This window comes from Aquarana catesbeiana, linkage group LG08 (assembly GCF_042186555.1).
Source record: "Aquarana catesbeiana isolate 2022-GZ linkage group LG08, ASM4218655v1, whole genome shotgun sequence".
In the NCBI taxonomy this organism is placed as follows: Eukaryota; Metazoa; Chordata; class Amphibia; order Anura; family Ranidae; genus Aquarana; species Aquarana catesbeiana.
The window spans coordinates 297621094-297647117 of NC_133331.1; the positions used below are offsets into that span (position 1 = coordinate 297621094).

Here is a 26024-nt window from a genome sequence, read left to right on the forward strand (position 1 = left end):
CCCTCTCTCACCCCTTTTCTCTCACCCCCTCTCAGTCTCTCATTCCTCTCTCTCACCCCTCTGTCGCTCATCCCCCTCTCTCTTTCACCCCTCTGTCTCTCATCCTCTCTCTTTCACCCCTCTGTCTCTCATCCCCTTTTCTCTCTCTTTCACCCCTCTCTCTCTCATTCCCTTTCTCTTTCACCCCTGTCTCTCATTCCCCTCTGTCTCTTTCATCCCTCTGTCTCTCATCCCCCTCTCTCTTTCACCCCCTCTCCCTGCTCTATCTCTCATCCCCCCACTCTCTCTCACCCCTCTCTCCCTTTCTTTCTTTATCTCCCACCCCTCCCAGTCTCTCACCCCTCTCTCTTTTACCCCCTCTTTCTCTTACCCCTCTCAGTCTCTCATCCCTCTCTCCGACCCCCTCTCACCCCTCTGTCCCTCATCCCTCTCTCTCTCTTTCACCCCCTCTCTCATTCCTCTCTCTCTTTCACCCCCTCTGTCTATCTTTCACCCCCTCTCTCACCCCCTTTCTCTCACCCTCTCTCAGTCTCTCATTCCTCTCTCTCACCCCCCCCTCTCTCCCCTCTCAGTCTCTCATCCCCCTCTCTCTTTCACCCCTCTGTCTCTCATCCCCTTTCTCTCTTTCACCCCTCTGTCTCTCATCCCCCCTCTCTCTCTTTCACCCCTCTGTCTCTCATCCCCTCTCTCTCTCTCTTTCACCCCTCTGTCTCTCATCCCCCTCTGTCTCTCATCCCCTCTCTCTTTCACCCCTCTGTCTCTCATCCCCCTCTGTCTGTCATCCCCTCTCTCTCTCTCTTTCACCCCTCTGTCTCTCATCCCCTCTCTCTTTCACCCCTCTGTCTGTCATCCCCTCTCTCTCTCTCTTTCACCCCTCTGTCTCTCATCCCCCTCTGTCTCTCATCCCCTCTCTTTCACCCCTTTGTCTCTCATCCCCCTCTGTCTCTCATCCCATCTCTCTCTCTCTTTCACCCCTCTGTCTCTCATCCCCTCTCTCTCTTTCACCCCTCTGTCTCTCATCCCCCCTCTCTCTCTTTCACCCCTCTGTCTCTCATCCCCTCTCTCTCTCTCTCTTTCACCCCTCTGTCTCTCATCCCCCTCTGTCTCTCATCCCCTCTCTCTTTCACCCCTCTGTCTCTCATCCCCCTCTGTCTCTCATCCCCTCTCTCTCTCTCTTTCACCCCTCTGTCTCTCATCCCCTCTCTCTCTCTCTTTCACTCCTCTGTCTCTCATCCCCTCTCTCCCTCCCCCACCCCTCTGTCTCTCATGCACCTTTCTCTCTCTTTCACCCCTCTGTCTCTCATCCCCTCTCTTTCACCCCTGTCTCTCATCCCCTCTCTCTCTCTCACTCCTCTGTCTCTCATCCCCTCTCTCTCTCTCACTCCTCTGTCTCTCATCCCCTCTCTCTCTCCCACCCCTCTGTCTCTCATCCCCCTTTCTCTTTCACCCCTGTCTCTCACCCCCCTCTGTCTCTTTCACCCCTCTGTCTCTTTCATCCCTCTGTCTCTCATCCCCCTCTCTCTTCCCCCCCCTCTCCCTGCTCAGTCTCTCATCCCCCCTCTCTCTCTATCTCCCACCCCTCCCAGTCTCTCACCCCCTCTTTCCCTTACCCCTCTCAGTCTCTCATCCCTCTCTCTCACCCCTCTGTCTCTCATCCCTCTCTCTCTCGCCCCCTCTCTCACCCCTCTGTCTCTTATCCCTCTCTCTATTTCACCCCCTCTGTCTATCTTTCACCCCCTCTCTCACCCCTTTTCTCTCACCCCCTCTCAGTCTCTCATTCCTCTCTCTCACCCCTCTGTCGCTCATCCCCCTCTCTCTCTCATCCCCTTTTCTCTCTCTTTCACCCCTCTGTCTCTCATCCCCTTTCTCTTTCACCCTTGTCTCTCATTCCCCTCTGTCTCTTTCATCCCTCTGTCTCTCATCCCCCTCTCTCTTTCACCCCCTCTCCCTGCTCTATCTCTCATCCCCCCACTCTCTCTCACCCCTCTCTCCCTTTCTTTCTTTATCTCCCACCCCTCCCAGTCTCTCACCCCTCTCTCTTTTACCCCCTCTTTCTCTTACCCCTCTCAGTCTCTCATCCCTCTCTCCGACCCCCTCTCACCCCTCTGTCCCTCATCCCTCTCTCTCTCTTTCACCCCCTCTCTCATTCCTCTCTCTCTTTCACCCCCTCTGTCTATATTTCACCCCCTTTCTCTCACCCTCTCTCAGTCTCTCATTCCTCTCTCTCACCCCCCCCCCCCCCCTCTCAGTCTCCCATCCCCCTCTCTCTTTCACCCCTCTGTCTCTCATCCCCCTCTCTCTTTCACCCCTCTGTCTCTCATCCCCCTTTCTCTCTCTTTCACCCCTCCCAGTCTCTCACCCCCTCTTTCTCTTACCTCTCTCAGTCTCTCATCCCTCTCTCTTTCACCCCCTCTCTCACCCCCTTTCTCTCACCCCCTCTCAGTCTCTCATTCCTCTCTCTCACCCCCCCTCTCTCTCCCCTCTCAGTCTCTCATCCCCCTCTCTCTTTCACCCCTCTGTCTCTCTTCCCCCTCTCTCTTTCACCCCTCTGTCTCTCATCCCCCCCTCTCTCTCTCTTTCACCCCTCTGTCTCTCATCCCCCCCTCTCTCTCTCTTTCACCCCTCTGTCTCTCATCCCCCTTTCACCCCTCTGTCTCTCATCCCCTTTATCTTTCACCCCTGTCTCTCATCCCCCTCTGTCTCTTTCACCCCTCTGTCTCTCATCCCCCTCTCCCTGCTCAGTCTCTCATCCCCCCTCTCTCCCTTTCTTTCTTTATCTCCCACCCCTCCCAGTCTCTCACCCCATCTCTTTTTTACCCCCTCTTTCTCTTACCCATCTCAGTCTCTCATCCCTCTCTCTGACCCCCTCTCACCCCTCTGTCTCTCATCCCTCTCTCTCTCTTTCACCCCCTTTCACCTCCTCTGTCTATCTTTCACCCCCTCTCTCACCCCCTTTCTCTCACCCCCTCTCAGTCTCTCATTCCTCTCTCTCACCCCCCCTCTCTCCCCTCTCAGTCTCTCATCCCCCTCTCTCTCTCTCTCTTTCACCCCTCTGTCTCTCATCCCCCTTTCTCTCTTTTTCACCCCTCTGTCTCTCATCCCCTTTATTTTTCACCCCTGACTCTCATCCCCCTCTGTCTCTTTCACCCCTCTGTCTCTCATCCCCCTCTCCCTGCTCAGTCTCTCATCCCCCCTCTCTCCCTTTCTTTCTTTATCTCCCACCCCTCCCAGTCTCTCACCCCATCTCTCTTTTACCCCCTCTTTCTCTTACCCCTCTCAGTCTCTCATCCCTCTCTCTGACCCCCTCTCACCCCTCTGTCTCTCATCCCTCTCTCTCTCTTTCACCCCCTCTCTCATTCCTCTCTCTCTTTCACCCCCTCTATCTTTCACCCCCTTTCTCTCACCCCCTCTCAGTCTCTCATCCCCCTCTCTCTTTCACCCCTCTGTCTCTCATCCCCCTTTCTCTCTCTTTCACTTCTCTGTCTCTCATCCCCCTTTCTCTCTCTTTCACCCCTCTGTCTGTCATCCCCTCTCTCTTTCACCCCTGTCTCTCATCCCCCTCTCTCTCTTTCACCCCCTCTCCCTGCTCAGTCTCTCATCCCCCCACTCTCTCTCACCCCTCTCTCCCTTTCGTTCCCAGTCTCTCACCCCTCTCTCTTTTACCCCCTCTTTCTCTTACCCCTCTCAGTCTCTCATCCCTCTCTTTGACCCCCTCTCACCCCTCTGTCTCTCATCCCTCTCTCTCTCTTTCACCCCCTCTGTCTCTCATCCCTCACTCTCTTTCACCCCCTCTGTCTATCTTTCACCCCCTCTTTAACCCCACTTACTCTCACCCCCTCTCAGTCTCTCATTCCTCTCTCTCACCCCCCTCTCTCTCTCATCCCCCTCTCTCTCTTTTACCCCCCTCAGTCACTCATACCCCCTCTCTCACTTTCACCCCCCTCTCTCACCCTTCTGTCTCTGATCCCCCCTCTATCTCTCTTTCACCCTCCTCTCAGCCTCTCACCCCCCCCCTCTCAGTCTCTCATCCCCCTCTTTTTCACCCCCCTCTCTCTCTCTCTCTCTCTCCCCCACCCCTGAAGAGTTTGAGTTCTAATAGAAAGAGGTGGAGTTTACAGAGTGAGGGGTGGATCTTAAACAGGAAGGGGTGAGAGACATTTAGATAGGGGTGCCCCCAATTTCAGTCTCGCTTAGGGCAGCATAAACCAAAATACACCACTGACTGGGAGGCAGGGAAATTTATTCTTGGGGGGGTAAGCATGCAGATTAGTGCTCAATTTTTGGGGGATGTGGGGAGGGGGGTTGCTGACACATAATGCTCATACATCTTGGGGGGGGGGGGGGGGCACAGATTAGCATGTTTGCCCTAGGCTCTAGATGACCCGTCACCGGTCCAAGGTATTTAGTAAGAGGCACCACAAGTTTTTTTAAATTTGTAATTATTTGTCATACATGTTTTGAAAAATTAAGATTTTTTTTCTAAAGAATAAAGTTTTATTTGTTTTCAAATATACAAGTACAAACATTACAGAAGAAAAGGCCTCGGTGAGGTGGATTACAGTGAGAACACGAGTACATTGATCAGATTATACATTCAGTCCATAGCAGCCTGAGGTCTTACATACAAAAGAGCCAATGAAGAGAATCCTCAGCTCTATCTAGTGGCTATAATGCAGTATTTGTCCCAAAGATACCTCAATCAAAAAAATAGTGAAATAACGCAAAATTTCCTATCAAATACTAAACATAAATTTTCCTTTCCTGATGGACTCCATGGCAGCAGTATACGTTTGGGTAGCCCCATAGGATCCCACTCCCATACATTTTCTGGCTGAGCCAAAGGACGCATTCCATAACTAGCCTACTCATGCTGCCATGGAGTCCATCAGGAAAGGAAAATTACGTTAAGTATTTGATAGGAAATTTTCAATTTTCCTGATAGACTTCCATGGCAGCACAAGTTTGGGAACTAACTAGCCCAAAAAACAAGCGTGGGGTGCCGAAAAAAATGAAGTTTCCAACATAGCACTTAGCCAACAGAAACCTTATGGATAGATATTAACAGTGTAAGGAAGTTAGCTACACAACAATGAACCAGAACAACCTTAATGGAAGACATGTCACCCCCCCCCTACAAATATTCCTGGCACCCCACAGGAAGCCTACAGAGTCTACACACTCCTGGTTGAGTGTGTAGTAACTGCTTTCATAGGAATCAAGCCCTAAGCTCTATAAGCCTATTGGTTAGCTGGAATGACCCATCCAGCGATGATTCTGGATGATATTTCCATCCCGGTGGTTCTGCTAGAGAGTGACAAAAATATCTCAAAAGGTCTGAGCAAACCTGTAGCTTGAGAGCATGCTTAAAGTATCCCAATACCCACGGCATGGAACCAGTTATCCTTGGTGGTCCTGCATATGGGAGGAACAAATCTTTGTTCTCATAGAACGCCAAAGCCACCTCAAATTGCCGCCCAGTATAGATATAAACACTACCCATACTAGGCAGAATGCCAACAAGGATCGCTCATGGCACAAGGCCCAGATCCCGGTAAACCTTCTGACTGAGGAAAAAAAAGAACCCTTATGCCGTGTAAACACGAGCGGTCTTTCCGTCGGAAAATTCTTGGATGGTTTTTCCCATGGAATTCCGCTCAAGCTTGGTTTGCATACACACGGTCACATAAAAGTTGTCTGAACTTTTGACCGTCAAGAACACGGTGACGTACAACACTACGACGAGCCGAGAAAATGAAGTTCAATGCTTCTGAGCATGCGTCGAATTGTTTCCCACTCTCCAGCCATCGATCCTCTGCATATGTGTGCCATAACACCACCCCGCTGAGAGCTGGGGGCTCAGTGACCACTCGAACCATCCTGGAAGACTTCTGGATATCACAGGATGCTCCTGACATCGGCACAGCTGTTCCGCACGAGACCCGGCAGCCAATACTTCCAAAAAGGTAGGAAAACTTCATACAAAAATGGTCCTATGAGTGAGGAGGACAAAAAAGGAAAACAGACTCTGGCTTACCCTGAAAATTTATGGGAGTGAGGTCTTATGGGGTAGGACCAAAGACGGGGCTACACAAACGGTATGCTGCCATGGACATCTGTCAGGAAAGCACATTTTGGCCACTAGAAGGAACTGACTATTATAGGAATTTGCAATTCACCATGACTGGGCGAATGCTTGTCACATTTAATAAACACATTTTTAACAAACAGACCTGTAAGTGTTTTGGGCAATCTTCCACCACAAAATGTACTCATCCAATGAGAGGTAATAACTCTATTTTTATTTTAAAGCCCAAGAGGACCACCTTTTAAGTGGTGGGGTTAACGTGTTTCGTCCTGGAAGACGTCTTGAGTAAAAATAGACCTCTTGCAAGAGTTTACACCACAAAATGTACTCAGCCAATGAGAGGTAATGATTCCATTTTTATTTTTCTCCTCCTATCAATGGCCAACACGGTACAACACTTCATACATGTCTTTGGTGATCTCTGATCTCCTTATCAACTATTTCTTACATGATGAAGATCAGCCATGGAGTATATCTGAGGTGTATATCAGGGTGTGCTTCTTCCCCACATTTCCAGCAACATTCGTATACAAGTCATTTCCCACACTCACTAATACACCTCAAGGAATGTGTGAGACTTCTGATGTACAGGAAGACAGGACTTCAGTGACTAACATTTCCCTCAGTCAGGAAAGTAATATGGGTTCTCCCCCATGTGAGATCTCTGATGTCTGTAAAAATTGGACTTATCTGAAAAACATTTCCCGCACTCAGGACAGGAAAATGGCTTCTCCCCTGTATGCAATCTCTCGTGTTTGTAAAGACTGGACTTCTGTGAAAAACATTTCCCACACTCAAGACAGGAATGTGGCTTCTCCCCCGTGTGAGATCTTTGATGCTTGACAAGATCTGAATTTTGTACAAAACATTTCCCGCACTCAGTACAGCAAAACCTCTTATCTGTTGGAAGGACAGCACTGTCCCCCACAGTCTGAGGTTCCTCAGGATAAGAGGAATACGATGGTCCGGCACCGTCCCTCACAGTCTGAGGTTCCTCAGGATAAGAGGAATACGATGGTCCGGCACCATCCCTCACAGTCTGAGGTTCCTCAGGATAAGAGGAATACGATGGTCCGGCACCGTCCCTCACAGTCTGAGGTTCCTCAGGATAAGAGGAATACGATGGTCCGGCACCGTCCCTCACAGTCTGAGGTTCCTCAGGATAAGAGGAATACGATGGTCCATCTACACTGTGTGGTGCCGGATGGACATTTGAGGTAGCCGGGATTTCTCCCGGACTATTCCCCGTATGAGATCTTTGATGTCTGTAAAAATTGGACTTATCTGAAAAACATTTGCCACACTCAGGACAGGAATACGGCTTCTCCCCTGTGTGAGTTCTCAGATGTTTGACAAGATCTGCTTTTGGTACAAAACATTTTCCGCACACAAAACAGGAATACGGTTTCCCACCTGTGTGAGTTCTTTTATGCACATAAAGATCAGATTTAAAATGGAAACACTTCCCGCACTTAGGACAGGGAAACCTCTTATCTGTTGGAAGGACGGCACCGTCCCGCACAGTCTGAGGTTCCTCAGGATAAGAGGAATACGATGGTCCATCTACACTGTGTGGTGCCGGATGGACATTTGAGGTAGCCGGGTTTTCTCCTGGACTATTCCCTGTATGAGATCTCTGATGTCTGTAAAAATTGGACTTATTTGAAAAACATTTCTTGCACTCAGGACAAGAATACGGCTTCTCCCCCGTGTGAGACCTCTGATGTTTGACAAGATCTGATTTTTGTACAAAACATTTCCTGCACATGGAACAGGAATACAGCTTCTCACCTGTGTGAATTCTTTTATGCACATGAAGATCAGATTTAAAACGGAAGCACTTCCCGCACTCAGTACAGGAGAACCTCTTATCTGTTGGAAGGACGGCACCTTCCCTCACAGTCTGAGGTTCCTCAGGATAAGAGGAATACGATGGTCCGGCACCGTTCCTCACAGTCTGAGGTTCCTCAGGATAAGAGGAATACGATGGTCCGGCACCGTCCCGCACAGTCTGAGGTTCCTCAGGATAAGAGGAATACAATGGTCCGGCGCCGTCCCTCACAGTCTGAGGTTCCTCAGGATAAGAGGAATACGATGGTCCGGCACCGTCCCGCACAGTCTGAGGTTCCTCAGGATAAGAGGAATACGATGGTCCGGCACCGTCCCGCACAGTCTGAGGTTCCTCAGGATAAGAGGAATACGATGGTCCGGCACCGTCCCTCACAGTCTGAGGTTCCTCAGGATAAGAGGAATACGATGGTCCGGCACCGTCCCGCACAGTCTGAGGTTCCTCAGGATAAGAGGAATACGATGGTCCATCTACGCTGTGTGGTGCCGGATGGACACTTGGGGGAGCTGGGTTTTTTCTTGGACTATTCCCCGTATGAGATCTCTGATGTCTGTAAAAATTGGACTTATTTGAAAAACATTTCCCGCACTCAGGACAGGAATATGGCTTTTCCCCTGTGTGAGTTCTCAGATGTTTGACAAGATCTGCTTTTGGTACAAAACATTTCCCACACACAAAACAGGAATACGGTTTCCCACCTGTGTGAGTTCTTTTATGCACATAAAGATCAGATTTAAAACGGAAACACTTCCCGCACTTAGGACAGGGAAACCTCTTATCTGTTGGAAGGACGGCACAGTCCCTCACAGTCTGAGGTTCCTCAGGATAAGAGGAATACGATGGTCCGGCACCGTCCCGCACAGTCTGAGGTTCCTCAGGATAAGAGGAATACGATGGTTCCTTCACACTGTGTGGTGCCGGATTGACATTTGAAGAAGCCAGGTTTTTTCCTGGACTATTCCCTGTATGAGATCTCTGATGTCTGTAAAAATTGGACTTATTTGAAAAACATTTCCCGCACTCAGGACAGGAATATGGCTTTTCCCCTGTGTGAGTTCTCAGATGTTTGACAAGATCTGATTTTGGTACAAAACATTTCCCACACACAAAACAGGAATATGGCTTCTCCCCCGTGTGAGTTCTTTTATGCACATAAAGATCAGATTTAAAATGGAAACACTTCCTGCACTTAGGACAGGGAAACCTATCTGTTGGAAGGACGGAACCGTTCCTCACAGTCTGAGGTTCCTCAGGATAAGAGGAATACGATGGTCCGGCACTGTCCCTCACAGTCTGAGGTTCCTCAGGATAAGAGGAATATGATGGTCCGGCACCGTCCCTCACAGTCTGAGGTTCCTCAGGATAAGAGGAATATGATGGTCCGGCACCATCCCTCACAGTCTGAGGTTCCTCAGGATAAGAGGAATACGATGGTCCGGCACCGTCCCGCACAGTCTGAGGTTCCTCAGGATAAGAGGAATACGATGGTCCATCTACACTGTGTGGTGCCGGATGGACATTTGAAGAAGCCAGGTTTTTTCCTGGACTATTCCCCTTATGAGATCTTTGATGTCTGTAAAAATTGGACTTATTTGAAAAACATTTCCCACACTCAGGACATGAATACGGCTTTTCACCCGTGTGAGTTCTCAGATGTTTGACAAGATCTGATTTTGGTACAAAACATTTCCCACACACAAAACAGGAATATGGCTTCTCACCTGTGTGAGTTCTTTTATGCACATAAAGATCAGATTTAAAACGGAAAGACTTTCCGCACTCAGGACAGGGAAATCTCTTATCTGTTGGAAGGATGGCACCGTCCCTCACAGTCTGAGGTTCCTCAGGATTAGAGGAATACGATGGTCCATCTACACTGTGTGGTGCCGGATGGACATTTGAGGTAGCCGGGTTTTCTCCTGGACTATACTGTGTGATGTCCTCATCTTCTACTTTACAGTCTGGAGACAAAGTGAGACAATCCTCTGAGGTTTTCCTCATCTCCCGTCCATCTACTAAAATAGAAATACAAAGATTATTACTAGACATGAGCTGATTGGTTCCCCTAAATCAGGACTCCGCCCACATCAGACAGCTTTGTCTCTGAGGATCTTACAATTCCCCCCTCAAGGTAACTAGTAAATGGGTCCTCTGATCTCCTACCAGTTCATTTCTTTATTCATGGACCTTAGTCAGAGAGTGAGGAAACAACGAGAACTGTCTTTTATAGGAGTGACAGTGATGAGGGGATTATAGGACGAGTGTCCACTCCCCCTCTATCACTCATTGCCATCTTCCCAACACAAGAAGTCCTGAACTTCCTTATTTAATCCATGATTTAGTCATGAATAACAGCGGGGCTGAGCCCCACCAGAGGTCAGAGAGTGAGGATGGGGGAGAACAACCAAGATGAAGACTGGACTGATCCTGAAGACCACCATCATTGGGTTATTGACTCCTCCCTCATTATCACTTTCTGTTTAAGGTTCCAAAGTTGGAGGATGTTATCACATTATTATCAACATGTAAAAGTCTGTGCTCCAATCAAATCATCAGATATAAAATGTCCAGCTGGAAGAAAATGGGGGTAATATAAGAGAATACATATTATGTGTATATATAGCAGTGGGTAGAGGGAAGAGAGCAGAAGTCAGGACTATGTAATGTACAACATATTGTATAAGATACAACAGATAGGACTATATAGTATCAGAATTATGTAATGTACAACACAGAGTATATAGTGCAGGGGTCAGAACTTATAATATTGGTATTCAGTAATTAGTGGTGGCTCATGGCTGACATGTATTTATGTTATTGACCCACCTGTGCTGATCTCTGTAGGAGTGTCCTCCTCTATAAATGTCCCCGTTATTCCATTCTCCTCCATAGACTGTTGATCATTCCTCACATACATCTCTTCTTCTTTACCCTCAACTTTAGAATCTCTCAGGCTTCCACTCTTAATATATAATAAAAATGACATCAATTGTAACAATGCAGATAATGTACAGATCCTAATGATACTATCAGTGATTGTTCCTCATCTACCTGATGATGGTGAGGGATGGTGTGATCTTCCTGTGTGGAATCCCGGGAATACAGAGGACGGGGACATCTCTCTGGTGGGTTCCTGGTATTAGGTGGCTCCATCATATCCTTGTGTTCTTCAGAAAACTCCTCCATCACTCCATACTCCTCATCCTCCTCTTTATACTCTTCTTTAACAATAATATTATAATCCCCGAGGTTTCCACTCTGAATATATAATAAAACATTCATTGTAACAAAAAAGCTGTGTATAAATCATAACTACCAATAATTTTCAATCACCTACCTGATGATGGTGAGGGATGGTGTGACCTTCCTGTGTGGAATCCCGGGAATACAGAGGACGGGGACATCTCTCTGGTGGGTTTCTGGAGCTGGAAGACTCCACCATGGTGTCCTGGTCCAGATCTTTGTGTTTTTTTTTAATCTCAGACTCCGTCACTCCATCCTCATAATCCTCCTTATTTAGATCAACTTTAGGATCTCTCAGGTTTCCACTCTGAATATATAATAAAAATGACATCAATGGTAACAATGCAGATAATGTACAGATCCTAATAATACTATCAGTGATTGTTCCTCATCTACCTGATGATGGTGAGGGATGGTGTGACCTTCCTGTGTGGAATCCCAGGAATACAGAGGACGGGGACATCTCTCTGGTGGGTTCCCATTACTGGATCCATCTGTAGGAAACACACACACTGACTGAATACATTGTTTCTATGTGTTTATCAGATGATGGGGGATCTAGGTGGACCCTCCGTACTGCTCTCTCCTTTACAATAAAGTCTCCTCTTACCCGGTGATGTGAGGGGCGGCTGATTGTCCATCATGACGTCCTTGTAGAGATCCTTGTGTCCTTCTAAATACTCCCACTCCTCCATGGAGAAATAGACAGTGACATCCTGACACCTTATAGGAACCTGACACACACAATGATACAGTCACCATCCAGACACATCCCTTGTCTGTTACTGGATAATGTCCCAGAATTCCCAGCACCGCTCACCTCTCCTGTCAGCAGATGGACCATCATGGTGGTCAGTTCCAGGATCTTCTGCTCTTTGTTCCTCTCAGGTATGGGAGAAGGAGGGGGAGGCACCATGGTGGTGTTCTGGGTCCTGCTCCATCCTCCTGAGATTGGCTCCCCACTAGACTTCTTCACTACAACATAATCCTACAGATCAGGAGAAAGATAAACCGATATCAATCATCTGACATCATCTAAATGTCTACAATAAGAACATGGTCTACTGACCAGACTAGAAAGAGTGATGTCATGTGATCTCCCAGAATCCTCCTCACCTCTCCGGTCAGGTCTGTGTTTTATTAATAGAGATAAGAGTGATGTCATGTGACCTCCCAGAATCCTCCTCACCTCTCCGGTCAGGTCTGTGTTTTATTAATAGAGATAAGAGTGATGTCATGTGACCTCCCAGAATCCTCCTCACCTCTCCGGTCAGGTCTGTGTTTTATTAATAGAGATAAGAGTGATGTCATGTGACCTCCCAGAATCCTCCTCACCTCTCCAGTCAGGTCTGTGTTTTATTAATAGAGATAAGAGTGATGTCATGTGACCTCCCAAAATCCTCCTCACCTCTCCGGTCAGGTCTGTGTTTTATTAATAGAGATAAGAGTGATGTCATGTGACCTCCCAGAATCCTCCTCACCTCTCCGGTCAGGTCTGTGTTTTATTAATAGAGATAAGAGTGATGTCATGTGACCTCCCAGAATCCTCCTCACCTCTCTGGTCAGGTCTGTGTTTTATTAATAGAGATAAGTGATGTCATGTGACCTCCCAGAATCCTCCTCACCTCTCCGGTCAGGTCTGTGTTTTATTAATAGAGATAAGAGTGATGTCATGTGACCTCCCAGAATCCTCCTCACCTCTCCGGTCAGGTCTGTGTTTTATTAATAGAGATAAGAGTGATGTCATGTGACCTCCCAGAATCCTCCTCACCTCTCCGGTCAGGTCTGTGTTTTATTAATAGAGATAAGAGTGATGTCATGTGACCTCCCAGAATCCTCCTCACCTCTCCGGTCAGGTCTGTGTTTTATTAATAGAGATAAGAGTAATGTCATGTGACCTCCCAGAATCCTCCTCACCTCTCCGGTCAGGTCTGTGTTTTATTAATAGAGATAAGAGTGATGTCATGTGACCTCCCAGAATCCTCCTCACCTCTCCGGTCAGCAGGTAGATGATCTCCAGGGTGAGGTTTAGTAACCTCTCAGTCATGTGACTCCGGTCCTCCTCCATCCTCATTGATGTGGTCATGTGATCTATGCCAGTTTCTCTGTAGACGGATAATGAAGAATTATCTGGAATGTATTGGTTGGACAATATTACGATGGGGATATAAGGGGTTCATAGAGGGATTGCCTGTAGTAGGAATTGGAATATACAGTATATATTGGGTTACTTAGGGGGATCTTTTTATAAAGAGTGGTCCCAGGTTCTCTGAGGCTATCAAGACCAATGCAGAGCCCATAGCCCTTGATTGGACAGGAGGAGGGACAGTCCGCTGCCAAAGCATAGGAGGGTAGAGGAGATTGCCAGTTGTTGAGGGATCAGAGGATCGGATAAGTAAATGTGCTTTTCCTGCTTCCCTACACCAAAATGACCACACAACCCTTGAAATGGGGCTGCCACCATTATACGAGGGTTAAATGCTCATTTAGGTTTTGGTCATTTTTTGTTTCCCCGGAGAAGGGATTTAAAAAAAAAAAAAAAAAATTTTTTACACATATGTTAAAATCTGCATGTTATGCTTGTAAAAACAAAGTGTCCCCCCCCCCCAATTATGTTAACCCTTAAATCTGTGTGTCCCCATAATACGGTGACGAACTTCACTACCCAACATGGTGCAAAGAGATAGCTGTGAAAACTCCTACAGGTCATCAGTTTAGAGAAAACTGGGAATAACGGCCCCCAGAATTATGCTTGGTCAAGAGCCCCTTAGATCAGTGGTTCTCAACCTTTATCTTGCACAGTTGCTTTAAATCAGAGTCAATGGCTTGGTATTTTGGACAGCTATTTTATCTGAGAAAAATTCCCAAAACATGGCCTGTTGGGGGTACTTGAGGACTGAGGTTGAGATCCACTGCCTTAGATGACAGCATAGTACAAATGACAGGTCCTCTTCAAGAAGACATCAGGGGTCTATTAGACACCTTAAGATCAACTATGGCCCCCCAGTGAAGCTGATGAAGTGCAGATCGGGATCAGCTTCTTCCCTGACCACAGTGACCGGGGAATGACGGCTCTGAACCTGGAAGTGATGAAATAATCGTCTCTTCTGGGTTCATTCACCAGAGAGGAGATCTGAAAACTGATCACCCTCCACTCCATCCGCCATGCCGGTCCCGGGCCTGCAGGAGGGGCAGGCACATGGTTAAAGTAGTGGGGAAAGGGGATATTTGTATCGTCCGAGGAAGGGTGCGGAAGTGCGAATTTCAATACAACTCAAATCCGCATCTCATCCCTCGTTACAAGACACTGCTAAGGTTAAAAGGTGATACATCTCCAATATGAAGGGAATGTTCCGACCCCATAAGTGGGGGATGTTCTGACCCTGAAGGGGTTAATCTAGGTTTCCACACTATATATGTGTGTATCATCATCTGCTGGAGATAAAAGACGTCACAGTGATAGGGTGACCACATTTCCAAACTGCCATTCAGGGACACCCCGCCCCCCGCGACCCCCCCCCCCCCCCCGGAAGAATGGAGGGGGAGAGCAGGACAGAGGGGGACAACATCAGGACAGAGGGGGACAGCAGCAGGACGGAGGGGGACACGGAGGGAGAACGGAGGGGGACACCAGAATGGAGAGGGACAGCAGCAGAATAGAGAGGGACACGGAGGAAGAATGGGGGGCTACAGCAGGACGGGGGGGGGGGGGGAACAGCAGCATAACAGAGGGGGACAGCAACAGAACGAAGGTGGACATGGAGGAAGAACGGAGGGGGATAGCAGCAGAACGGAGGGGGACAGCAGCAGAATGGAGCGGGGTGGGGGACAGCAGCAGAACGGAGGGGGAGTGTGGGGGACAGCAGCAGAATGGATGGGGGTGGGGGGGACAGCAGAAGAATGGAGGGGGGTGGGGGACAGCAGCAGAACGGAGGGGGAGTGTGGGGGACAGCAGCAGAACGGAGGGGGGTGGGGGACAGCAGCAGAACGGAGGGGGAGTGTGGGGGACAGCAGCAGAACGGAGGGGGAGTGTGGGGGACAGCAGCAGAACGGAGGGGGAGTGTGGGGGACAGCAGAAGAATGGAGGGGAGTGTGGGGGACAGCAACAGAACGGAGGGGGGTGGGGGACAGCAGCAGAACGGAGGGGGAGTGTGGGGGACAGCAGCAGAACGGAGGGGGAGTGTGGGGGACAGCAGCAGAACGGAGGGGGAGTGTGGGGGACAGCAGCAGAATGGAGGGGGAGTGTGGGGGACAGCAGCAGAATGGAGGGGGAGTGTGGGGGACAGCAGCAGAATGGAGGGGAGTGTGGGGGACAGCAGCAGAATGGAGGGGGGTGGGGGGGACAGCAATAGAATGGAGGGGGAGTGTGGGGGACAGCAGCAGAATGGAGGGGGAGTGTGGGGGACAGCAGCAGAATGGAGGGGAGTGTGGGGGACAGCAGCAGAATGGAGGGGGGTGGGGGGGACAGCAATAGAATGGAGGGGGAGTGTGGGGGACAGCAGCAGAACGGAGGGGGAGTGTGGGGGACAGCAGCAGAATAGAGGGGGAGTGTGGGGGACAGCAACAGAACGGAGGGGGGTGGGGGACAGCAGCAGAACGGAGGGGGGTGGGGGGGACAGCAGCAGAACGGAGGGGGAGTGTGGGGGACAGCAGCAGAATAGAGGGGGAGTGTGGGGGACAGCAACAGAACGGAGGGGGGTGGGGGACAGCAGCAGAACGGAGGGGGAGTGTGGGGGACAGCAGCAGAATGGATGGGGGTGGGGGGGACAGCAGAAGAATGGAGGGGAGTGTGGGGGACAGCAGCAGAACGGAGGGGGAGTGTGGGGGACAGCAGCAGAACGGAGGGGGAGTGTGGGGGACAGCAGCAGAATAGAGGGGGAGTGTGGGGGACAGCAGCAGAATGGAGGGGGAGTGTGGGGGACAGCAGCAGAATAGAGGGGGAGTGTGGGGGACAGCAGCAGAACGGAGGGGGAGTGTGGGGGACAGCAGCAGAACGGAGGGGGAGTGTGGGGGACAGCAGCAGAACGGAGGGGGAGTGTGGGGGACAGCAGCAGAACGGAGGGGGAGTGTGGGGGACAGCAGCAGAACGGAGGGGGAGTGTGGGGGACAGCAGCAGAATGGATGGGGGTGGGGGGGACAGCAGAAGAATGGAGGGGAGTGTGGGGGACAGCAGCAGAATGGAGGGGGAGTGTGGGGGACAGCAGCAGAACGGAGGGGGAGTGTGGGGGACAGCAGCAGAATAGAGGGGGAGTGTGGGGGACAGCAGCAGAACGGAGGGGGGTGGGGGACAGCAGCAGAATGGAGGGGGAGTGTGGGGGACAGCAGCAGAACGGAGGGGGAGTGTGGGGGACAGCAGCAGAACGGAGGGGGAGTGTGGGGGACAGCAGCAGAACGGAGGGGGGTGGGGGACAGCAGCAGAATGGAGGGGGAGTGTGGGGGACAGCAGCAGAACGGAGGGGGAGTGTGGGGGACAGCAGCAGAACGGAGGGGGGTGGGGGACAGCAGCAGAATGGAGGGGGAGTGTGGGGGACAGCAGCAGAACGGAGGGGGAGTGTGGGGGACAGCAGCAGAACGGAGGGGGGTGGGGGACAGCAGCAGAATGGAGGGGGAGTGTGGGGGACAGCAGCAGAACGGAGGGGGAGTGTGGGGGACAGCAGCAGAACGGAGGGGGAGTGTGGGGGACAGCAGCAGAACGGAGGGGGAGTGTGGGGGACAGCAGCAGAACGGAGGGGGGTGGGGGGGACAGCAGCAGAATAGAGGGGGAGTGTGGGGGACAGCAGCAGAATAGAGGGGGAGTGTGGGGGACAGCAGCAGAATAGAGGGGGAGTGTGGGGGACAGCAGCAGAATAGAGGGGGAGTGTGGGGGACAGCAGCAGAATAGAGGGGGAGTGTGGGGGACAGCAGCAGAATAGAGGGGGAGTGTGGGGGACAGCAGCAGAATGGAGGGGGAGTGTGGGGGACAGCAGCAGAATAGAGGGGGAGTGTGGGGGACAGCAGCAGAATGGAGGGGGAGTGTGGGGGACAGCAGCAGAATAGAGGGGGAGTATGGGGGACAGCAGCAGAACGGAGGGGGAGTGTGGGGGACAGCAGCAGAACGGAGGGGGAGTGTGGGGGACAGCAGCAGAACGGAGGGGGAGTGTGGGGGACAGCAGCAGAACGGAGGGGGAGTGTGGGGGACAGCAGCAGAACGGAGGGGGAGTGTGGGGGACAGCAGCAGAACGGAGGGGGAGTGTGGGGGACAGCAGCAGAACGGAGGGGGGTGGGGGACAGCAGCAGAATGGAGGGGGAGTGTGGGGGACAGCAGCAGAACGGAGGGGGAGTGTGGGGGACAGCAGCAGAACGGAGGGGGAGTGTGGGGGACAGCAGCAGAACGGAGGGGGATGGGGGGGACAGCAGCAGAATAGAGGGGGAGTGTGGGGGACAGCAGCAGAATAGAGGGGGAGTGTGGGGGACAGCAGCAGAATAGAGGGGGAGTGTGGGGGACAGCAGCAGAATAGAGGGGGAGTGTGGGGGACAGCAGCAGAATAGAGGGGGAGTGTGGGGGACAGCAGCAGAATAGAGGGGGAGTGTGGGGGACAGCAGCAGAATAGAGGGGGAGTGTGGGGGACAGCAGCAGAATAGAGGGGGAGTGTGGGGGACAGCAGCAGAATAGAGGGGGAGTGTGGGGGACAGCAGCAGAATGGAGGGGGAGTGTGGGGGACAGCAGCAGAATGGAGGGGGAGTGTGGGGGACAGCAGCAGAATGGAGGGGGAGTGTGGGGGACAGCAGCAGAATGGAGGGGGAGTGTGGGGGACAGCAGCAGAATGGAGGGGGAGTGTGGGGGACAGCAGCAGAATGGAGGGGGAGTGTGGGGGACAGCAGCAGAATGGAGGGGGAGTGTGGGGGACAGCAGCAGAATGGAGGGGGAGTGTGGGGGACAGCAGCAGAATGGAGGGGGAGTGTGGGGGACAGCAGCAGAATGGAGGGGGAGTGTGGGGGACAGCAGCAGAATGGAGGGGGGTGGGGGGGACAGCAGCAGAACGGAGGGGGGTGGGGGGGACAGCAGCAGAACGGAGGGGGGTGGGGGGGACAGCAGCAGAACGGAGGGGGAGTGTGCACTGCTCACTGTAAGTGTAAAGTTACACTAACCTGGAAGTTTGTCTGGCGGCGGCGGGCGGCAAACTCACGGACTTCGTGGGCGGGAGGGAGGGAGGACTCGGAGACTGGACTGGAGAAGTTGAAGTCGGGCAGCTCGGAGTCGGGTTGCACTGCTGGCAATGAGCTGCTGCTCTCTGCTGCACCGGCTGCTGGATAGTCGGCGGCCCCGGGACTGGCACTGACTGGGCACAGGGCCAAAGGCTAGTAAGTGTGGCTGGCTGCCTGGGCCAGGCTGGCAGCTGCTCTCTCTATCTCTCGGAGCGGAGGACAGAGGCGCGCTGCTCAGCTGTAGCCGTAGGTCACTGCCCAGTGCCCACAATGTGCCTGACTGCCCACGTGACGGTGTCCGCTGACGTCACTGGTTGCTAGACGCGGGGCGGGCGGCCCTAGCCTAGCAACCAGTTAACTGTTAAGCATATGATGATGTGTGTGTTTTACTGTTACACAGTTTATGATTATAAGGGTGGCGGAGTCGGACTGGTGCTGGCGGTGTGTTTTTTTTTCCATTCCGGGACACTGTATTGTCCCGGAATGAAGGTGCCCGGGACACGGGACGAAAATCTGAAATAAGGGACAATCCCGGGCAATCCGGGACATGTGGGCACCCTACACAGTGACTATGGAGGGAGAGGACGGAACATGACGGGGGGGTTACTGGGTGTAAATAGAAAATAAGATCTTTTTACCTCCTTTGCTGTAACTTCCAGGAACGTCTCCTCTCTACTTCCTCCCGACTCACCTCTCACCCAGAACGTCCTGTCTGTACCTGACATCATTTCCTGTCTGTACCTGACATCACTTCCCATCTTCCATAGAGACTTCCTGTTTGTACCTGACATTACTTCCTGTCTTCCATAGAGAGTTCCTCTCTGGGTAGAAGTGAGATCACCATCTTGTGGAGCTCAGAGGAACTGCAGCCCCGAGAAACATCTTGTAGCGTGAACACTATAGATGGGGTCATCTCCACTCTCACCAAGGGGGATAGAAAAACGGAAATTTTCCTATCAAATACCATAATTTTCCTTTCCTGATGGGCTCCAAGGCAGCATATATTTGGGTAGCCCCTGCCCTCGCTCCTGCCCCACAGGACCCCACTCCCATATTGAGACAGAAGCCACGTTCGGTTACTAGCCTACTTATGACACTGGGAGGGAACTCCTGCTGTCATGGAGCCCATTAGGAAAGGAAAATTACGGTAAGTGTTTGATAGGAAATTTTCAGTTTTCCTGAAAGGCACCATGGCAGCATACGTTTGGGAACTAACTAGCCCAAAAAACAAGGGTGGGGTGCCAAACAAAGTAAGGTTTCCACCATAGCACTTAGTCAACAGAAAACTTATGGATAGATATTAACAGTATAAGGAAGCTAACTACACAACAATGAGCCAGAACAACCTTAATGGAAGACGTGTCACCACCCCTGCAAATACAGTCAGGTCCATAAATATTGGGACATCGACACAATTCTAATCTTTTTGGCTCTATACACCACCACAATGGATTTGAAATAAAATGAACAAGATGTGCTATAACTGCAGACTTTCAGCTTTAATTTGAGGGTATTTGCATCCAAATCAGGTGAACGGTGTAGGAATTACAACAGTTTGTATATGTGCCTCACACTTTTTAAGGGACCAAAAGTAATGGGCTTCTCAGCTGTTCCATGGCCAGGTGTGTGTTATTCCCTCATTATCCCATTTACAAGGAGCAGATAAAAGGTCCAGAGTTCATTTCATGTGCGCTATTTGCATTTGGAATCTGTTGCTATCAACTCTCAATATGACATCCAAAGAGCTGTCACTATCAGTGAAGTAAGCCATCATTAGGCTGAAAAAAACAAAACAAACCCATCAGAGAGATAGCAAAAACATTAGGTGTGGCCAAATCAACTGTTTGGAACATCCTTAAAAAGAAAGAACGCACCGGTGAGCTCAGCAACACCAAAAGACCCGGAAGACCACGGAAAACAACTGTGGTGGATGACCGAATAATTCTTTCCCTGGTGAAGAAAACACCCTTCACAACAGTTGGCCAGATGAAGAACACTCTCCAGGAGGTAGGTGTATGTGTGTCAAAGTCAACAATCAAGAGAAGACTTCACCAGAGTGAATACAGAGGGTTCACCACAAGATGTAAACCATTGGTGAGCCTCAAAAACAGGAAGGCCAGATTAGAGTTTGCCAAACAACATCTAAAAAAGCCTTCACAGTTCTGGAACAACATCCTATGGACAGATGAGACCAAGATCAACTTGTACCAGAGTGATGGGAAGAGAAGAGTATGGAGAAGGAAAGGAACTGCTCATGATCCAAAGCATACCACCTCATTAGTGAAGCATGGTGGTGGTAGTGTCATGGCGTGGGCATGTATGGCTGCCAATGCAACTGGTTCTCTTGTATTTATTGATGATGTGACTGCTGACAAAAGCAGCAGGAAGAATTCTGAAGTGTTTCGGGCAATATTATCTGCTCATATTCAGCAAAATGCTTCAGAACTCATTTGACGGCGCTTCATAGTGCAGATGGACAATGACCCGAAGCATACTGCGAAAGCAGCCAAAGAGTTTTTTAAGGGAAAGAACAAGCAGGAACTGAAAACAGTTGCAGTAGAGGCCTGGCAGAGCATCACCAGGGATGAAACCCAATGTCTGGTGATGTCTATGATTTCCAGACTTCTGGCTGTAATTGGCTGCAAAGGATTTGCAACTAAGTATTAAAAAGTGAAAGTTTCATGGATGATTGTTAATCTGTACCATCACTTTTGGTCCCTTAAAGCGGAGTTCCACACAAAAATGGAACTTACGCTTTTCGGAACCCTCCCCCCCCTCCGGTGTCACACCTTTCAGGGGGGAGGGGGGTGCAGATACCTGTCTAAGACAGGTATTTGCACCCACTTCCGGCATAGACTCCCAAGGGAGTCTATGCCTCTTCCCGTCCCCACCGCGCTGTCTCCTGGGAAACACACAGCTCCCAGGAGAGAACGGGGACCACTTACGATGTGCAGCGCGACTCACGCATGCGCAGTAGGGAACCGGGAAGTGAAGCCGCAAGGCTTCACTTCCTGATTCCCTCACCTAGGATGGCGGCGGCAGCTGCCGAGAACCGAGCAGGTTCTCGGCGTCGCCTGCCGACATCGCTGGACCCTGGGACAGGTAAGTGGCCATGTATTAAAAGTCAGCAGCTGCAGTATTTGTAGCTGCTGGCTTTTAATATTTTTTTTTTTGGGCGGTGTGGGTGGACCCCTGCTTTAAAAAGTGTGAGGCACATATACAAACTGTTGTAATTCCTACACCGTTCACCTGATTTGGATGTAAATACCCTCAAATTAAAGCTGAAAGTCTGCAGTTAAAGCACATCTTGTACGTTTCATTTCAAATCCATTGTGGTGGTGTATAGGGCCAAAAAAGATTAGAATTGTGTTGATGTCCCAATATTTATGGACCTGACTGTAAACACTACCCATACTAGGCAGAATGTCAACGAGGATCCCTCATGGCAAAAAGGCCCAGGTCCCGGCAAATCTCCTGACTGAGGAAAAAAGAACCCTTAGAGAGGCTGCCTTCATGACCAAACCTCAAAACTGGACTGAAAAAAAGATACCATTTGGAGCAGCAACTGCCTAAAAGACCTGATTCTGGCGAACTTCCTGCTGAGGATATAGCCCTTAGAGAGGTTGACAACATGGCCCAATCCTTACTCCAACTGGGCTGGAGGTGATCCCACCTGGAGCTGTAAGTCCCCAAAGGATCCTTCCTAGCATAAAGCTTTGATCTTGGCATACTTCCCAGCTGAAGAGATAGCCCTTAGAGAACATGTCCTCATAAATCAGTTTTTACTCAAGCTGGACTGAAAGAAGATCTCATTTGGAGCTGGCTAGGAAGCCCAGAGCAAGTAGTAAATCCCACCTAGAGGGTCTTGGCTTTCCTTCGAGTCTCAGAAGCAGCATCAAACTATTGGATGAGTAAAGGATAGTCTACCCATGAGACATTGGATATGACAGGGACTGCAGAGATCTGCCCTCTAAGAGAGCTTTAGGATTAGTTGAAGTCCATAATACACCTGACCAGAGGACTGAAGCAAAAGAAAATAAAGCAGTCCCAACTGAACAAGCTCTTTTCAAAACCTTTTGTAGGATTTATAGATATTATCTTACAGAAACAACAGCCAAGCCTGATCAGTCTCTTCCTGCCAGGATAAGAACCTGGAAGAGATGAACAAGGGTGGAGTATTGTTCTCTGCAACAAAAGATCTCACCTGAGAGTAAGGACTTCAATCCGATAACACAATATAAAAAGCGGGAACCAAGGCCTGTTTGGTCAATGGGGAATTACTGCAAAAATTGCCACAGTCTTTAGCAACAGACCCCCAAAAAAATGTATATGGATCGGACTGAAAAGCATATGACTTGTGAGACCTTTCTTGATCTTTCACAGCATCCACACCAAGGACCTGGCCCAGGCCCCTAGGAAAAAGCTTTTCTGCTTGTACCAGTAAGGAGATGATAGCAGATCTAACATTGAAATCTTGTCCATAGCTTAGAATAGATTAAATCCACTGGAAGGAACCTGGATGTAGAAACCACTTATTGCCCAATTGGGCCACAGAATATGGATTCTTCCCAGAAGTCCTGGATGTAGATTAAAATGAGATGATAGAGAAATTCTACTACACCCAGATCACAGTTACCTCTACCTCCTCCTAGTAGACTGGTCCTGCAGGTTCTGACCTGCCCCCTGATGTATAGGACACTACTGTGATGTTGTTCAGCCTCACTGGAGACTAAAAAGCCTGCTGTCAGGTGACAAAAGGCAAAGGGAGCATAAAAGAGCTGACCAAAAAAACAATGTTCAAAATAACTTCCGACAAGGGAGTTCCACTGGCAAAACAAATTCCGGACAGGGAAGTTCCAATGGCAAAACAAGTTCCCAACAGGGGAGTTCCACTGGCAAAACAAGTTCCCAACAGGGAAGTTCCACTGGCAAAACAACTTCCCGACAGGGGAGTTCCACTGGCAAAACAAGTTCCCAACAGGGGAGTTCCACTGGCAAAACAACTTCCCGACAGGGGAGTTCCACTGGTAAAACAACTCCCTGACAGGGGAGTTCCACTGGAAAAACAACTCCGTGATAGGGGAGTTCCACTGGCAAAACAACTCCCTGACAAGGGAGTTCCACTGGCAAAACAACTTCCCGACAGGGGAGTTCCACTGGCAAAAGAACTCCCTGACAGGGGAGTTCCACTGGAAAAACAACTCCGTGACAGGGGAGTTCCACTGGCAAAAGAACTCCCTGACAGGGGAGTTCCACTGGAAAAACAACTCCGTGACAGGGGAGTTCCACTGGCAAAACAACTTCCCGACAGGGGAGTTCCACTGGCAAAACAACTCCCTGACAGGGGAGTTCCACTGGCAAAACAACTCCCTGACAGGGGAGTTCCACTGGAAAAACAACTCCCTGACAGGGGAGTTCCACTGGCTAAACAACTCCCTGACAGGGGAGTTCCACTGGCAAAACAACTTCCTGACAGGGGAGTTCCACTGGCAATAGCTCTGCAGCACAGAAGATGTATTACCGTGCCAGAGAAAAAGAGAGAGAGAAAAAAAAACCCTTTCAGGACAGGAGGCCATTTCTATTGAGCCCACCTCAATATAGGGATGGGAGAGATCATGGTCCTGATCATCAGGCATTGAGACACTGACAGGTGAAGAGAGGAAAGCCAGGATTACCCAGCGTCCTACCACCAGTATGCTCTAGTGGCAAAAAGAATGTATCTGGAACCGTGATGAATTAAACTATCAGATACACAAGGATTTGCATAGGAGTCAGGTGACCCCTTTTGAAAGACTAGCCAGCCAATCTCTTGTATGGTTCTGAAAACCCCCTCTGTATTCCTGACAGGGATCCCTGTCTAGAGAAGGAGTAGATCGAGAACCCAACCAGCAGACATGTATGCTGCATATTTTCTTGACCCATGTAGAAACAGAGGAACATCAGAGGAGACAGCTCTGGGAGATGGAAACAGGCATCCCTCTAAGCAACAACAATACAGTAAGATTGGCATTGGATAGCAGAACTTGCTTATTGTTGCTGGAGCAAAGGATTTCTCCTGGCACAGTCAGAGGCTTAAAGGTGACTGAATGTTCAGCATGGCCTGAGGTGCTTGTCCTGACAGTCCAACCGTCCGAGACCAAAGGTGTAATCTCCTATCAGAAGGAGAGAAACCAGGTACTCATAAGATATGTATGGGTGGCACAATCTGAAAAAGACCAGTAAGCAACCTCTCCCACAGAAGTGGAGCTCTTTGCTGACTATTTGGTTGAGGACTCGCTTTCTCTCTTCAATTCTTTCTGGGCTCAAAGCTGGAACTGCAGGAGCAAACCCCTTTGAAATTAGACACTCTAGACCTGCAGTTTTCTAAGACATTCTGCTGTCCTGTCCTTCTAGCTTAAAGGAGAACTCCAGGCAAAAACTTTTTTCCATGTCCTAGTTGCTGATCTCCTACCTTCATTGACTATGCCATTCATCTTCTTCTGAGTTCAGTAGTTCCTCTGTAATGGCCTGATTTTGAAGTAAAACCGTTAATCCCCTGTGATTTCCTGTTTGTAAGACCGGTGGCTGCTATTCCTCCTGTACTCACAGCCACCGGTCTTGGCACTTCCTATTTGTAGTTCTCTCCATCAAGCAGGGACTTTTACTTCCGTCCCTGCTTGCTGTAGTGGGAGGAAGGGTCTCACAGACCCCCGGTCTGTATTGCCCATGGAGGTGGAATCCTCCTCCTCCTCTGCTTCCTGCCAGCACGCCAGTCACTGCCCCCACCTCCCCCCCGCCACCCATCAATCACTTGTCACTGCTGCACAGGGATCGTTAGAAGAGCCGTCCGGAAGACACAGACCGAGGGTTTCCTACTGTGGTAGATCTTGTAGGTGAAATGGCGTTCGCCTTAAAGTCCTGCCTCCTTCACCGGCTCCCATAATATACAGCACACTGGTCCAATGCCGGTCCAGGAGGTGGGACTTTACAGGCAGCCGGTGTTTCACCTACAAGATCTGTCACAGCGGGAGATCCCCGGTCTTTGTCATCCGACCGGCTCTCCTAAAGGTCCCTGCTGGACTGATGGGCACAGATAGGCTGCACTTATGGGCACAGATAGACTGCACTGATGGGCACAGGCTGCACTGATGAGCACAGATAGGCTGCACTGATGAGCAGAGATAGGCAGCACTAATGGGCACTGATGCAGCTTCACTAATGGGCACTGATGAGGCTGCACTGATGGGCACTAATGAGGCTGCACTGATGGGCACTGATGAGGCTGCACTGATGGGCACTAATGAGGCTGCACTGATGGGCACAGATAGGATTCACTGATGGAAACTGAGGGGGTACTGATGAGGCTGCACTTATGGGCACTGATAAGCTGCACTGATGGGCACATATACGCTGCACAGATAGGCTGCACTTATGGGCACTGATAAGCTGCACTGATGGGCACAGGCTGCACTGATAGCCACATATAAGCTGCACTGAGGCAGCACTGATGAGGCTGCACTTATGGGCACTGATAAGCTGCACTGATGGGCACAGGCTGCACTGATAGCCACATATAAGCTGCACTGAGGCAGCACTGATGAGGCTGCACTTATGGGCACTGATAAGCTGCACTGATGGGCACAGATAAACTGCACTGATAAGCTGCACTGATTGGTACAGATA

The 26024-nt window shown here is 50.3% G+C and overlaps 2 protein-coding genes and 1 long non-coding RNA gene across 3 annotated transcripts; all 3 read right to left on the reverse strand.

Moving 5' to 3' along the window:
* Window positions 1-4544: 4544 nt before the first annotated feature.
* On the reverse strand, window positions 4545-10935 carry LOC141104760 (uncharacterized). Its single transcript, XM_073594475.1, has 2 exons — window positions 10761-10935; window positions 4545-9949 (listed from the first exon to the last, which is right to left on the reverse strand). The coding sequence occupies exons 1-2, from the start codon at window positions 10918-10920 to the stop codon at window positions 6708-6710; spliced, it is 3402 nt and encodes a 1133-aa protein (XP_073450576.1). The 5' UTR covers window positions 10921-10935; the 3' UTR covers window positions 4545-6707.
* Window positions 10936-11507: 572 nt separating this feature from the next.
* LOC141106838 (zinc finger protein 786-like) lies at window positions 11508-11929 on the reverse strand (the record flags this gene model as incomplete). The annotated part of the gene is made up of 2 exons (XM_073597768.1): window positions 11508-11671; window positions 11788-11929. Coding segments are annotated over 2 exons (306 nt in total), but the record flags the coding sequence as incomplete, so codon positions are not given.
* Window positions 11930-12001: 72 nt separating this feature from the next.
* Window positions 12002-19127, reverse strand: LOC141105015 (uncharacterized). Its single transcript, XR_012235518.1, has 3 exons — window positions 19001-19127; window positions 13168-13282; window positions 12002-12165 (listed from the first exon to the last, which is right to left on the reverse strand). It is a non-coding gene; the product is annotated as an uncharacterized lncRNA (long non-coding RNA).
* Between the last annotated feature and the right edge of the window lie 6897 nt (window positions 19128-26024).

Excerpts from the sequence above, each read along its gene's own strand:
- LOC141104760 (XM_073594475.1), bottom strand. The coding sequence starts at position 10,920 with ATGTCATTTTTATTATATATTAAGAGTGGAAGCCTGAGAGATTCTAAA. Across the intron at positions 9,950-10,760 it reads TCCTACAGAGATCAGCACAG|TAGATGGACGGGAGATGAGG; the intron begins GTGGGTCAATAA and ends TTTCTATTTTAG.